The sequence below is a fragment of the Anser brachyrhynchus genome (genome assembly GCF_964034855.1).
Source record: "Anser brachyrhynchus genome assembly, chromosome: 20".
NCBI lineage: Eukaryota > Metazoa > Chordata > Aves > Anseriformes > Anatidae > Anser > Anser brachyrhynchus.
This window is the reverse complement of record NC_137713.1, coordinates 8,849,495-8,865,211: the sequence shown is the minus strand read 5'-3', so window position 1 is coordinate 8,865,211 and position 15,717 is coordinate 8,849,495. Positions and strand designations below refer to the sequence as shown.

The 15,717-nt window shown below is 43.3% G+C and overlaps 1 protein-coding gene across 2 annotated transcripts in view; it reads right to left on the bottom strand.

Annotated features, from left to right (window-relative positions):
- The window catches only part of LOC308180757 (sphingosine-1-phosphate transporter SPNS2-like), a 136,122-nt gene that overhangs the window by 24,144 nt on the left and 96,261 nt on the right, over positions 1 to 15,717 (bottom strand). For both annotated transcript variants that reach the window (XR_013941176.1, XM_080562899.1), the window contains exons 9-10: positions 14,930 to 14,995; positions 7,927 to 8,025 (exon numbers count right to left, since the gene is read on the bottom strand). Coding sequence is in view for 1 of the 2 variants with exons in the window: in XM_080562899.1 (XP_080419025.1) it covers positions 7,927 to 8,025; positions 14,930 to 14,995 (165 nt within the window). In the remaining variant the exon portion in view is untranslated. The remainder of the gene's footprint in view (positions 1 to 7,926; positions 8,026 to 14,929; positions 14,996 to 15,717) is intronic.

The window sequence follows — 15,717 nt, the reverse complement described above, 5'->3', positions numbered from 1 at the left end:
ACTTGTGCTCCAAGAACGACACACAGTTTGCCAAATGGTCTGCTCTGGCCTGTCAATTTTTGGCTTGCAGACTCCTTGCAATGATGGGACTCTGAGTTGTCCAACTGTGATCTGGCAAGACCCAATCTAGAATCATTTTCAGTGTCTTCTCTCCATCATGAGTAACAAAAAGCAGGTGCTTTTTGTTACTCATGACACAGTCAGTTCCATTTCTTCAGCAAGGAGTCAGGTACGGGATTGCTTTTCTTGCTCTGCCAATTGGTAAGTGGCAAAAAACTCCAAAACATTTCTCCAAAACCTGGGGGTGGAAAGTGAGTGAGCTCTCCTGCTGCTTTGCAAGTTTTGCAAGGATTTGATAACATCTTAAGCATGAAAGTTCACATCTTCTTTTCCCTAAGATAGGTCTCGGGCCAAGAGGAATGACTTTGCTAAATACACTTCGGCTCACGGCGTTTTTATAAGAGAACACAACCGACGTGTTCAGTGGGCGGCAAGCAGCTGGATGGAGTCCAGCTAGAGAAAATGCCCTCTTTCTGGAGAACAAACAGTACAGCACCAAGGGGCCTGATCCCCAAATTCCAAATCTCTGCTTGTGTCTCAGTCTGAGTGCAGAAGACAGCGAAGGGAAACTTTATTACCTTTCTCTGGAAGCATGTATTGTATTTTTTGGACCAATGGATGTTCAGGTATGCTGAAGCTCTACAGCAAAACACCTTGCTCTTGTGTTACTCTCCCTCCTGAAGAGCAGGAGCAGTTAAAGTCATTCCCTAATTGTACAATGTAATGGCAATCATCATCTCACTTGCCCTCTCTTATTGCTGAGTGGTACATCTTAATTCCTCTGCAATTGCTTGATTTTTCTACATTTCTGGCTTTGCCTTTTGGACACAAATCTTGCTACATAAAAGGATATTTCCACTGCAGTATCTGGCACAAATACCCGATTTTTATTATTACCAATCTGATACAAGCCAGGTTCTCTCTGGCTCCTCTCTTCAGCACGATTCCTTAACACAGCACCTTTGTAACCCAACAGTTTCACCACAGATGTGTGGGGCTCACCCTCTCTGAATTCAGATGCATGTGAAAGGTTTTTTCCCCCCCCCCTCAAAATCTAATATGAATGCAAGTGAAGACTAGCAACAAAAAATAAGGGATTTTGTAAAGTAAAAGTAAACAATTTGCTGAGCCTGTGGGGGAGCACAAACATTTGCACTGTGCTTAATGGCATGAGAAACACATTATAAAAGAGGAACTAAACCCAACTATTTTGTGACACTAGCTCTGAAAACTGCAGAAAGATAAAAGAATCGCGTTCTAAAACTTGTTTCAATTTTAACATTGGCATGTCTGGATGTTGGAGGACTAAAAGTCAAACATCCTGTTAATCTTAATTGTGCCCTTCCAAGATCAAAGCCAGTTTTGTTACATGGCTGGTGACAATATCAATAGCCTGCATTTGTGCACGGTACCTGGGTTTGCCCCATCATGACTTGTAGCAAGAATTCCTGCACTGCTTCCCCTGTGTTAAGCTCATCAGTTTATACCCTTTGACTCCTCCCAGGATCAGCAGACTTCATTAAATAACTGGTGTTTCCTTAAAAGGGCCACGGAAAATTAAAAAAATCGATCAAGTGCTGCACTTTCAATGCCAACAAATGGACTTTGTGTGTCTGTTGGGTGTTAGAGCAACATTTGCCTCCTAACAACATTTGACCTAGCCAACAGGAGAGGTTTGGAAGACTATTTTCTCCGTGTCATTAATTGGCTTTCTCTCCAGGTCTGGGCTGCTCAGGGATTTTGTAAGGCAACGCCAGACTTTCTTCTCTCCTAGCAGGAGATGCCTTGTACCACGGGCAACATGGAATCGAGAAACATGGCTCATGTTAGGATACATGTACTGAAATGTGTAGGGGTGGGTGATGCCCACTTAGGTGCAGAAATGAGGTCTGTGGCAGAGGACTGCAGTTTGGGAGCACACCTTTAGCAGTATCCCTGACCCCTGCACTCTCATTTCTTTGCAGGATGGATATCCACCACCATCTTCCCTGCTGCCGACTGGAGCGACGTGATGCTTGGCAGCAGCAAGAAGGACCGGCACCTTCCCCCATATTGCAGATACCTCATTCTGAAAGGTGCTCAGCACCATGTAAGCTTTGTGGCCATGCTGGGAGTTTACAGGGTCTTTGGAACTTGAGAAAGAAGCCCCTTAGGTGAGATTTTCAGTGCACTGAAAAGAAGTGACAGAGCAGATGGGACAGAGCTTGAAATACTTGAGTGGAACAAGGATCAGCTCGGAGTTTCTGGGTTTGCTTTAATTAGATACTTTTACATACTTTAAACATCCATTTATCAAAAATGCTGAGAAGCTGCACTTCTAACCAAAGTCACAGGGAATGACAGGTGCACAGCACCTTTTTCTTCTGGAAAAGAAAATGAGGCTGTGAACCCTTGGCAAAGACTGTTTTATATAAGGGAAGTCGTTTGGTTATTTTTTTTAGGACCGATTTAAATCTTGTCTGTTGATGAGTCAGCAGAAGTGGAAAGCTTGTTAGGTCACTGAAATGAAATAAATCCTGTGCGGATTGATTTCCAGGTGCTTAATTCTCCCCTTTTTTGCAACTGACAGCCATGTCAAAGATTTGGCCTTTCCATGCACTGTGAAAAAAGCTTTTAATTACTCAGCTCAGCCAGGACCAAAGAAATCCTCAACATAAAGTTACTGCTTGAAGAAATAGTTAGTAAGGATGAGGGTCTGGGGACAGTTTTCCTTGCAATATTTCCTTAAAACATGTGTATCAGATGTTGGACTGCGAGAGCAAACCCCACTTTACCCACCACAATCTGGGTCATATTGCAAGCACGATTGTGGGGGAAGGCCGCAGGAGCGATACTTTGGGGCTAGAGAACACCACTCAAAGCAGCTGGCAATCAGTAAAGATACAAGGAACAATCAAAACCGTGAATGTGCCTCCCATGCCATCTGCTCTCTCCATTAGGCGATGGAAGATGCTGCCTAGATGCACTCAGATATGCTATAAATATTACAACTGTACGCTACGATCCTACAAAAAGTCACTCATTACACCAGTACCCTGAGCTGTGCTCCCCCAGCCAATACTCCTCCCGAGCACCAGCACACTGCTGTTACGGGTTCATGATCGTGTGGCAGGGAAAGAAACAGGGGTAAAAACCAACTTGTGGTCTGATCCCTCAAATGCAGTGCCACTGGGCAGGGGACAGTTCTCAAGAAGCAGGATTTGATTCATCATTACAGGCAATGCTCGCTGAAAACTTGATTCTGCTCTCAAAGGGCGCAAGCCCTGAGAAATGAACAAGCTGTCGGGCAGACACACACCAAAAAGTGTCCTCGGCAAAAGGGAGGTGGCCTTCCTGGAATGGGACTCGCTGCAAAAGGCAACAAGACAGAGACCTCTGTTCCACCCTTAACCACACAACAGCAGTGGAATAGCTCCTGATAGTCCATAAACCAGAGCGATGCTAGGAGAATAACTTGCACATTTGTCTGTTTTAGTGTAGCAGAGTAAACTGGAGAGAATGTTATTGCAGAGTAGCCGTGTCCGCAGATCTATTCTGGAGTAGCCATAGTATTTTAAACCATAAAATAGGAGTTGTAAACCATAATACATGAATTCAGCTTCCTCAAGCAGGCAAGCCTTTTCATGTAGAAACTCTCCTTCCTATACCTACATATTTACTTGGATGGGTAAACATCTTTAAAAGCAAATCACCAAAAAGGCTGTCTCAAACTGGGACAAGAAGGCTGTTATATCTACACCTCCAATTATAACTTTCATTAAAGAAGTGTCTCAGATACTGCATTCCCTACAAATCTTCTTGCCCCTAATCAAATGCTGATGTGCCTTCTTGATACTCTGCACCAGTGATAATTAACACTGTTCTGCTAACTACTTGCTAAAGGAAGGTCATTAGCATTCCTGCTATTTAAGTAGCTCATTAGATCTAGTTTATCAACCTACTCGCATAAGAAAGCTGGGGGAGAAAAGTGAAGGGTGACAACTGATAAGCTTATTTGTAATTTTTTTTTCTAGGTAATAAAATTGCACAAAACCCCTCCAAAACTAAGCAGAACAGCTCACACTTGCTTACAATTAATTATGAGGTCACCCACACTCAGACCTGGTTTTCAGAAGGGGGCTGTTAAATGAGAAGATGCCTGTCCAGGCACTTGTGGGCTGTGCTGCCAGGAAAAACAGCGTGCTCAGGCACGGCACAAACACACTCCTTGCCAGACGCGGTCTGCTGTCCCCACACCGCTTGGCTGGAGGTTGTGTCCCTCTGGTAAATCTGAAGAAGTGGCAGTCAAGGAGGTCAGGCCATGGGGGTACCCCCACCAGCTGGGCACAGGGAGCAGCTTTCAGCCCAGTAAAAAGTACTGGGGGAGGGATGCTGACCACCGGCACTTTAAAGCCCCATTCCTCGCACCTTGATGCTGCCAGGTGATGGATACAGACAGGTTTCAGTCCCCAGACCTGATGGATGGTTGTGCAGGGCAGATGTGGAAGAATTTAATAAAGCAGAAGAGACACCAGCACCAGAGCAGCCAGGACAGTGTGTGCCCACAGCAGCAATTTCCCTGGCACATTCAGAGCCTGCAGCAGGTGCCTGCCTCTCCTCACAGCCAGGACTAGAAGCAAGGCAACCATGGAAGAGGAAAATGCTGCTGTGCTCACAGAGAAAGCAAACGGCAGACTTGGAGGAAGGAAAGCCAAAGTACCAGGGCACAGGGGTCTAATACATAAAACGGGAAATCACCTCAAAAATAAAGCATGGAGTTATACTCCAAGTTGTTAAATGGGAATTATTTAAATTCGGCAGGTTATCGCAAAGGTCCTGAAAAAGCTACAGTTATATCAGAATAAAAACTGTCTCATCTAATGAAATACTGCAGCAATGCCTATTCTTATTTGTGAATGAACAGGCAGCACTGATTTATAGGAATTGATCTCTGTGTTTGGCAGGTTGTAAAACCTTCTGCAAACTATAGCTGCCACCCTCGGACTGCATTTGCATAGCTTCTTTGTAAGAAAATCTTAATCCTTTTTACCATAAGAAAAGTTATCAATATTTAAAGAGACATGAAAAACAACCACACATACACGCTTCCTTCCACTTAGCTTTTAAACACTAGCATATATTTGGCACTTTTGGTGATTCTAAGAAACTGCTTAAATGCAAAGCATTCATCAGATGTAACTGCACTGCAAGATTTGGAAGTGGGGGAGATTACAGAAAAATGTGAGTCTGACCTTCAACTTTTACAGCACACCACAGAGCAAGGGAGCAATCGCACATGTGAGGCTGCAGCTGTTAAGTACTTTTCTATGCTCTACATGAGGATTATAAGATCAATACAACATTTATTGGTATCCAGCAAACAGAGACAACTGGCTGACACAGCTTAGTCCTACAAGGACGTATCTGATTCTGTACTAAGGGCACTGCTGGAAGGAATCTTATTGTGAACTCTCCCAAAACTGTGTAAGATTCCAGCTTTATTTGGAGCTGTTTAAGGAAAGGTTGAACGTGGTGCTTAGGGACATGGTTTAGTGGGTAATATTGTTGGTAGGGAGACGGTTGGACCAGATGATCTTGGAGGGCTTTTCCAACCTTATTAATTCTGTGATTCTGTATTTGGATCAAAACATTGCTCTTTTAGTGAGGGAGCCTCAGGTGGAAGTTGTAAGCAGTCAGAAGAAATGGCAGATCTTGAGGGTCTCAGATCACTCACCCTGGGTGATCAGGAGGCTGAATTTCACTGCTTCTTAGCATTCCTGTTATGTCAGTTTAACTTATCCTGCCTTCTCCCTCTCTCTTTCAAGATCTGCACTGGGGTGTTGGCCTGCTACACAATGTCCTCAGGCTGGGGATTCCCAGGACCATGGGAACTGGACTCCCAACTTCCTTCGAAGTCGCCAGGAGATGGTTCCTTAGCTCCTATAGCCTGCCTTGGAAATCCTAGATCCAAACCATTTCTGTAACTTGTCCAAGTAAGATTTCTATGCTGCATGCAGGTCTCCCGCCCACCGCTCAGCTGGACGATTCCAGTGGCAAAAGCCTGCAGACTTGAACAATTAATTTGCAAGCTCGTCTTAGTGGAAAATTTGTCTGCTTGTCCTTTCACTATGAGCAGCATTTGTTTTCCTGTATCTGAAAGCTCCAGTTGACCTTTCAGCCCATGTAGTGCAGGAGCATGAGTCAGCCGAGCCAGCCCAGAGGCTACAGGAGCGGGTGCCGGTGCCTCCCGTGCTATGAGTGCTTCCCTCCGGCTCCCTGCAGGGGAGGGCTCGTACTTGGAGAGCCTGCTCCCGAGCAAGAACCGCCCAACAACTACAGCATTAGAAAAGAGTAATTCAAAATTGTAATTAATATTTTCCCACTCTAAAGAAAGCCCAAGGCAGCCATTAAACTGGGTTTAAGCATCTTTCAGGCAGGCAGCCTTAAGTAACTCACAACTTGCTTGGTGTCTGAACACCAGAAGGGCAAGGCACATTTTTTCTACAACCGAAGCCCCTTTCTATTTGTGACACTCAAGAGCCCTAGGCAACGTTCAAGATGAATTGCAATCATTCAGGGTCCTGGCTGCTCCACCTGGACATCCCTGTAATGTAACAAGAAGAGGGAACACACAGCAGCCACCTGGGAGCCTCGCCTGCATCCGAGACCCTGCCCCTCATCCCTGACACCCATCTCAAAAAACCACAAAGCCATCTCTCCCAGTGTCTCCTTTGTTCTCACCACTTTCAAATACATTCTAAAATAAGATCATTTCTCCTGGGGTGCCTAGAACGTTGAAGTAAATAAAGACTAAGCCAAATCGTATATATTTGTTCTCTTGAGACGTCTCTCATTTCTTTGATCCATTCAGTCTTATCTATATTTGTCTTTTCATGTCAACTTCAGAGGGCTACAGAGCAGCTATATTGTTTTGGGGAGCTAGCATTCAAGAGTAAATATTATGTGTGTATATATAAATATATATGTTAAATACAAATAAATACATATATATACACTCATGAGTGAGTATGGGATGAGTAGGAGAGAAATGGTCGTTAAAAAAAGGTCCACAGCAGCCAGCATTACTGAGCAGCAAGAGCACATCAGGTGCTCTCTCTCAGGTGTTGTGGCTAATTAAAGTCCCAGATACATCGCTGGAAAACTGTAGCACCTTCAACACAACATGAGCAGTATCACTTAAGGCTTTACATGGAGGTTGCTGTATTTTATAAACGATGATCTATATTCTCTGAAATGCAGTGCAATAAACACAACAGAAGGTTTCAAGGGAAAGAAATTACCCCAGTATATCTAGATTTCTTTCATTACAGTTCCCAAGCCTTATATTTTCAGCTAGGAACATTCTCTGATTGCCTATTTTTCGAGCAGGGACTTTTGTTTTACTCTGCACTAGGGTAACGGTGGCATAATAAGAGAGGTCTCAAGTCAAACCAAGGCCAACAAGTGCAGCAGTAACAGAAAGGAATATAACTAATACAAAACAAAATATGCACACCAGAAGGAATACTAATAACCCCTACCACCACCACCCCTGTTCCAATCTGATTCCTAGCGGACCGCTGTCTATACCACAGAGCAGCCAATCTCACTTTACAGTGCAGTCAGTGAGTTTTACAAATGCCCTAGGCTAAACAGATTTAGAAGCTCACTTCTTGTGCACAGGTGTTCTTCCCAAGTTTGAATTGTGGCCCACAGATAACAAAAGCGTGTAAAAAAGTTGCATCGCACTGCACCACTTCCCATTCTGCTGACAAATACAGGCCTCCCTTCCCTAGCGTAGTTCAGCTTGGCATGTTAGAGAAACAGTCAGTAAACAAACACAAACACGGGCACACAACCCTGCCGAAACCTGCTGTGAGCACTTACAAATCCAATCAGATAAGGACTGCCAGCATCTCCCAGGAGGTGTGAAGTGAAGCTCTGCAAGGCCACTGCGGTTGCACGGCGCGTTGGGATGACCACATACTGCAAAGAAGAAAGGGGAAGAAAAATAAATACATGAGGAAACTCAACTGAAGAACCCGTCCAGCTCTCTTGTATTGCTTAATTAATGCAATTTTTTGGGGAATTAATTTTCCCCACAAAAAAAAAAAAAAAAGGATTCCACATTTGAAAGATAACAGACACATTAGGGAAATTTTCCAGAGCCAAGATATTGTCGTGTGGTCTCCACTCCTCTAACAGGACATAACACCCTCAGCCAGGTCACGCAATATTAGTCTGACTACACAGGATCAATGGAAAACATGAATTATTTCCTGATTAAGGGACCAGAGCCTGCAGAAAACAGAACTATAACCATGGAAGGGAATGGAAGATTAAAAAAGAAAACAAACTAAACCAAAACAACAAACCCTGGTCCTGTGGAAAGATCTTTGTTTTATAACATACATTTAGAAAGAGAAAAAAATGTTTCCTGCATAAAAGTTGTGAAAGAAGCTGGCTAAGAACATCACCACATCCTCATATGCTGGTTTAGAAATTGATCCTGTCTTGATTTAAAGACTGTAAGTAACGAAGAATTCCTAAATCCAAGTGAACTCTGTTTCCACTCCTGACCACTGAGTCTTGTTCTGCCTTTTTCTGTTTCTTTGAAGAGCTGCCTGCCTGCCAGAAATGACTGGTTTTGTGGAGCACGATCCTTTTTACTCTTCCACATTCTCTCTGATGGACTGCTTTTAGCTTTTCTTCACAAGGCCTGCCTTCCCAGGCTTCAACTCCTTCTTGCAATGCCTTCCTGAAATCGTTTATTAATTAAATGTGACATTTCAGGACTGGCATGTCCCCTGCTAGAACACACAGAGATGAATTTGCCTTAGCTGGCTGAGTCAAGGAGAAATAACTGCTCAACAGCAACGTACCTCAGGGCACAGAGCCTGAAGCGCTGCTTCAGTGCTCATCACACCCTCTCGGAGTGGCCCTGTCTGCAGTGGGAAGAGTTAACCGTAACAAAAGAACTGAAGCACCACCCAGAAAATCCACAACAGAAGAGAATTCGTGCCTCTCTATAATGATCATCTCATCCCAAGCACAGGCAATTGGGAATGATGGGTAAAATTAGATTAAATGCTTTTCATTAGGGCTTTACGCGTATGCCTTGAGAAAGACACGCCACTTCTTTCCTTGCTGGGTTGACAAAGCTGCAAATGCACACTGCTAATGCACACTGATGCCACGTATGAAATGGGTACCCTGTTAAACTTCTGTGGTGCATCAGAAAAGCAAATGATCAGATCCACAGCAGCCACCTGACTACGGATGTCAGACACTGGCCTCCTTTCGCATCAAAGAGCTCAAAGCGGACTTGAAGGCTCACAGAAATCCCAAGAGGAAAATCAAGGTCTAGACTTTATTAGAGACACAGAGACATACTGAAGGTCACACTGTGAAACACCAGGAGAGCCACACAATTCATTACCATTCCCCAAAGACGCAAGGTAATGGGTACAACCTGGATAGATTAGACAAAATAAAACACAAAAAAATGAGTTACTGTTCTTTCCACCTGGCCCCAGGTCACACAGGTGCAGTGAGAGGCATTCTGCAAGAGCTCTTTGAGAAAAAGGCATTTGAGAAAATAAACTGAAACTCTATCTAATTCAAGAGGCTAGAGTTGTGTAGATCTTTGAAAGAGTGAATTTTAAACTTGCATTAAAATATTTTTTTTTGCACTCTACACTTTGTTGTAACAAAGCTGGGGAAGAAAGCCTGCCTGGCTCTATATTGTTTCCCTTTTCTTAGTGAAATGACTAAGGAAATTGTAAATGTATTCAAAACTTACCATTTTCAATGAGTGACAGTGAATTAGAGCCAACTGGAGAAAAAAGCTAGAATGATTGCTGCATTGTGTGTGTGTGTGCATATATATATATACACATGAATACACACACACAATTATACATAATTTTGCGTGTACATCTGTATTATGCATAAATACAGTTCTGCAAGTAGTGGCACAATTTCCAACAAGTTTTCAGTTTGCCATCAGTTTGCCTGATGGCAGAAACCATCAATCCGGTTTATCAGTAAAAAGCACCAAAACACTTGGTAAACTTAGCCTGGAATTCAAGTGACAAAAACCTAACCAAACTAAACCCATCCGATCATTCAACAAGCAAATGAACATGAAATTTTTTCCTCCTCTAAAAAGATGTTAAAAAATGAGATGTTAAATTGTTAAAATGTTAAAAAGATGAGGAAAAAAGGCTTAAACCAGCATCTCCAAGACACCAAAATGTACTCCACCCTATCCCTGCTTAGAAAGCATTTTATTCCAATAGGGAGGAAGCAGCTGGTAGCAAACATTAGCCACTGTTCTAGGAAGGCAGCAGTAAATTACAACCTTAAAGGGGCATTTTGATACTAAAATAGACATAAATTCAAACCAGACCAGGCCTGGTTCGACCATCCCACAGAAACTGGAGGTGGGAGAGCCACAGCGGTCTAGGCGGAAGCCCGTGGGATCGCCCTGGCTCATCTCTGCCTCCAGGTTCAGAGCAGGCAGCACACAGGATGGGTGGGAAGGCTGACCAAGCGGCTCTGGCAAAGCTCTCCTCTCTAAATAGAGGCTCAGAAAGGGCACGGTTTGCTGCTGACATTCCCTTCCTGTAGAGAAACCAGCAGAATGAGTTGGTCTGAAACCAGCTCACCAGGAAAGCCAAGGAGAGATCACCCTTCTCCCAGCAGAAGGCCTTGTGCCGAAGAGGTAAGGTCTGATGTTTGTCTGATCGTGAGAGAAAACTATGCTCTAAAACAACTGCTGCTCTTTCTGGGTAACACAGTAATCTTGAGGGCAACACACTGCTCTCTTTCATCCCCAACGGCAAAGAAAACTCAGGTGGACCCCATCCCAGCAGAGCTGGGGAACAGCCCGGGTGTTCAGGACAGGCAAAGGCTGTGCTCCACGGAAAGCAGCCTGAGAGCCCTTCGTGCACGCTGACAAGTCACTGCCAGACACCGTCTAAAAAGGAACTTTTACATGAAGTAAAAGGAGGCTGATCTGGTCTCCACATCGCAGCACGTGTGGAAGTACACATCCATCTACAACCCACAGGAGAACCGCAGCAATGCCACCAGGCACAGCCTTCCTGCTCAGAGCTGCGTGCAGGTGCCCTAAGCAAGCTGTGCACCTCCGTTCGTAAGCGTTTCCCTCCCTGCCCTAAAATCTAAACCACAGCACGCTCAGCTCTCTGATGTGTGGGAGCTCACTGAGAGAAGCAACAACGAGAGCTGCTTCTGGAAACGCTGTTTCTTCAGCTGTAAAAATACACAGTATTTTACACTGCATAAATAATTGTCTTTTATTTATCGGGAAGGTTGGCAGAACAAAAGGCACTTTTCTCCAGGGTGGTAGCTCAGCCACAGTCAGTCTTAGCCTGTTTCAAGACTAAAGGAAGACTTAGACTATACAGCAAAACACTAAGGCTGGTTTCCTCCGTTTAGAAGGAACTAATGTTTTAGAAGAAAAGGGAAATAGGGAGAGCATTTATTTTTTTGCATGAGTGTCAGGACTTTGCATAAAGTGAAGGATGGCTTTTCCCATCAAAGAGCTAATGAGGGTATGATTGCTGTAGCTGAGGTCCTTCAAACTGTCTGCTGGCTCTCACACAAAAATGCCACCAAGCCCCTGTTCATCATCTTTATTTCTGAGACGTGCTACAGAGGAAAAACCCCACTATTAGGACCAGACTCCACAAAATCCCAACCACTCACAATGTTACATGCTTGCCTGCTGCACTGAAGCTCATTCATTACTGCTGTTATAAGGCAGTTTTAATGCTACTTTGGGTTTCTGGTAATTTTGAGGCCAATTTGCAAAGATGGCTGATAAAATCTGTTTCATAATTAGCGTGCTCCACAAGAACCACCTCCCTCCCCTAAGCACCATCTGAACATGTGCCTGGGAGGAGATTTGGAGAGTTGTGCTCAGGAGAATAAGGCCTGTTTTGTACAAATTTGCATTTGGAACAAATATCAGCCTTTTAAAATCTCAGGCAGTGCAGTGCGTTCTGCAGTGCTGACAGTTTATCAAACCTAGCCCTCAGCACCTTTTACTGCAGTCAGCTTGAGGAACTGCAGACAGACTGCCACACTGGCAAGAACAGAAGAGCAGTGGAAGCACGAATCTATGAAGAGCCAACAATCAAATTTGAAAATACGAAGCAAACACTCTTCTTTTTTGCCAAGGAAATTAAACTTGCAAAGCCTCTGAAGGTGCTTACCAACTTGCCAGATAGGGCTCTTAAGCAGTCGTGAGATCTACAAATCTTGGGAGAGCTATGATAAATCACTTGGGATACAGTTACCAAAACCCTTGCTTCTGGCATAAGTCTGCTCTCACTGAAATCAGCCAGTATTGAAAGCTTTTTGTCTATGAAAATAAGATAATATTTATGTATATGATTAAAGTGTTGTTAGGCTTCCACTAATAATGCTTTTAAACTCCTTACCAGCCTGAGGCAAGAACAGACACACTTCTGATTACACCAAATAAATAGTAATCAGTAGAAATTAATTTGCAAAACATTTAAAGTGCATCTCACTGAAGGATATCCACACCTTTCTCTGGCTAGAACTTCTACAGAGCTGTCTGTCAAACATGGCTATAGCCCTGGCTCTCACCTATTGTCTGACAAAACATCCTCTCAAACCCCTTGTGTAATATAAACCTACTTCAGACCATCTGCTTACAGGCTTGCATTGATCTAAGCGGACGTTTACATTTATTTGTATGGCACTTTTACAGTTCTACTCATGCTGATAATGCATTAAGCTGGGCATTAGATATGACACTCCAGTTCATTTGTCTGAACAGGCAAGAGAACAGCTAGCTTAAGAGTTGGCATCAGTTACCAAAATCCAGTTTTTAACATGCTTTTAGTTTCCTTCTTGTGTTTTCAGAATTGGAACTAAGAAGATTTTTCCAATTATTTCCAATCATTTCTTAAGGAGGATTTTTTTCCCTCTTTTTCACTAAAGCAATATATACAACCGCAAATGCAACCGTGCAAAATGCAACTGACTATATGATGTTGCTCATACAAAACAGATGGCAAACCTATAAAAGCTATTAAAAAGCTACAGGATTCCAAAGTCACATTGAAATCAACACAAAAAAGCTCAGTAATTAAAATGGAATAACGATGGCATCCTTAGTACATTTCATATAATGTTTTTTTTGGGGGGGAGAAGAATGCCTTTTGGGGTTACCTTGAGACAACAGAGGTCAGATTTCAGTTCTTTCTGGCACAGATTTTCTGTAGGACCTTGAACGTGTCCAGCAGATCCCCTTCATCCAGCGGAGCCTTGCTGACAGCAGCGTTTGCCACCTGAGCTGCTCTTTGAGAGCCACTGCTGGAGGACTGCAGATGTGCTCCATACCCTGTCCTTTACCTCTTTCAGGCAGTGCTAGGGAGGATATAAAAGATCTGCTATATAAGCTAATTTTGAGCAGAGAGTTGGGAGCACTCCTGTGAATCTCATTGCCAAAGACAGGATGTGACAGAAAGCTCTGGCAGGAGGCAGTAATGAGCAACTACAAATACTGTACTATAACTTCTTCCTCGGCACAGCTGTCTGTAGACTGCACATCTGTCTAAATGTTGAGATACCACTGAATGAGCGGCAGCGACAGCCTTGAAATCAGCACAAGCTGCAAAACCAATATAAGTACAGAGTAAACACCTGCTCGGCCTACGCTGAAGCTAAATTGGTAGGAGGAGCAAGCCTCAGAAATTAAAAGCTTTCTAACAGTCCTGAGGTATACTGACAACCTTTGCTTCTGTGCCTTATTCATACCCAAGAGATGTGGCATTAACCATACTGCCCTACCTCACAAAGCGTTCTCTGCACAAATGAGTGAAAGATTGAAAGATCTGTTCAGGCAATGCAATTACGGCAGCTACAGAGCCATCTTAAAATATAAACACAACCTTGAACTTAAACCATAAACAGAATTTAAGCAGGAGCTTGAAGTTCTTTGCTGAATCAATGTATTAACCCCTGTATCTTTACATCTAGAAACACTGAGCCAGATTGCTTTCTTGTTGATGTTGATGCAACAAATAAAAGTCAAGGGAGTTTTCTATTGATGCCAGACTGATTGTATTTTTAGCTTAGTCAACAACCTGCCAAAAGACCTCGGGCAAGTCCTGTAATGGTTCTGTGCCCTAGTTTCCTTCTTTTTCAAACAATAAGCAACAAGAAACCTCCCTCACAATGGGATTTCAAGGTATTTGAAAGGCTCTGTATGTTTCTGATGGCAGCATCAGCAAACATGCAAGGCTCTTTAGCAAACATGCAGACTATTTCAGACAAAAATCTAGTTGCTAACATCAGCCTGCTGATTTGAAAGACTTAAAAAGTGCTATGGAGAGAGAATGGAAAATGAAGGACACAAGGTGAAAAATCCCAGACAGTTTCCTCTTGAACAAGGTGGACATAGTCCAAAAATTCTTTATACTTTCTTTTCCTCTCTTCTTTTCCAGAGGTTTTCTATTGTGTATGTGTTGAATGCTAGGTTTGCTGGAGTTAAGCCAAAGAGAGAGGTAGATGGCTGCCTTTGTGGTCAGAGGAGGGAGGGAGGGAAGGATTTCCTATTACAGAACAAAGCTGAGTTATTGATAACAAAATTTACTAATGTGCTATTAGGAAATGCTGACTGAGTTCTTTACATGTGGCGTTTTATGAAAATACTTAACATTTGGGGAAACTATTTGAATCCAGTGATGGCATCCCTTAGACAAACATAGAACAGGCTGAACTAGGGACTAGGCATTGAAATGAAGATGTGAACTTCAGGTTGTTCTTGCACGTTGACAAACTGCTCTGGCCCCCAGAAGAGAAAGATGCTGTTCCAAGGTACACTCACCATTAGTATGTCTGCTGTGATAGCCCAGTTTGAAAACAGAAGAGTTTCTCCAATAAAAATGCAAATCTGTTGTAACAAAACACACAAAAAGGAGAAGATTTATTCACTTGACATTTAAGGGAAAAATAACCTGTCACAAACTTTCCTTTTGTCGCTTATTTGTCTCAAACCCATTCAAAGGATTCTTCTGTACACAATCCACTTCTGGTTAACGTTGCGGTTATCCTGAGTACTAGAAACCCATAGATGTTTATCTGAGCCCTGAGAGGGTTGGCCTGCAGCTTCATTAGTATAAACTGTTTATGATCTACAGGACAGATAAATATAAGGCTGACACCTTTGGTAACAGATGAAGATGAGAAGCCAAACAGAAGCGACAGCCCTGGACTTCCACGCTGAAATCATTCTGTTTCCAAAGGTCAGTTAGGGAAGTCAGAAAGCCCCAACTCCCCAGAACAGTCATTTTCATCGCTAGGCACCAAGTTCTCTGTTAAACTCTGTAGCAAATCAAACACCCACCACATGCAAGATCCCTGCCCTCCCCTGCTAGCATATTGCTGTCCTTTTTGAGGGGGACATAAGTCTAGCCACTATAACAAGTTTTATGTTGCTAATACCTAGGTGCACTCAAGACAGGACTTAGGTATGGGCTTTGCAACATCACTTTCTTGTAGTGAGCTACAACTCTTGACTCTGTGGAGACTGTCAACAAGATACATTAAAAACCCTACGTATATGGTGGGATGAGAGCTTCTTTTTGAGGTGGTGTGGTATAAACAGCCACCACA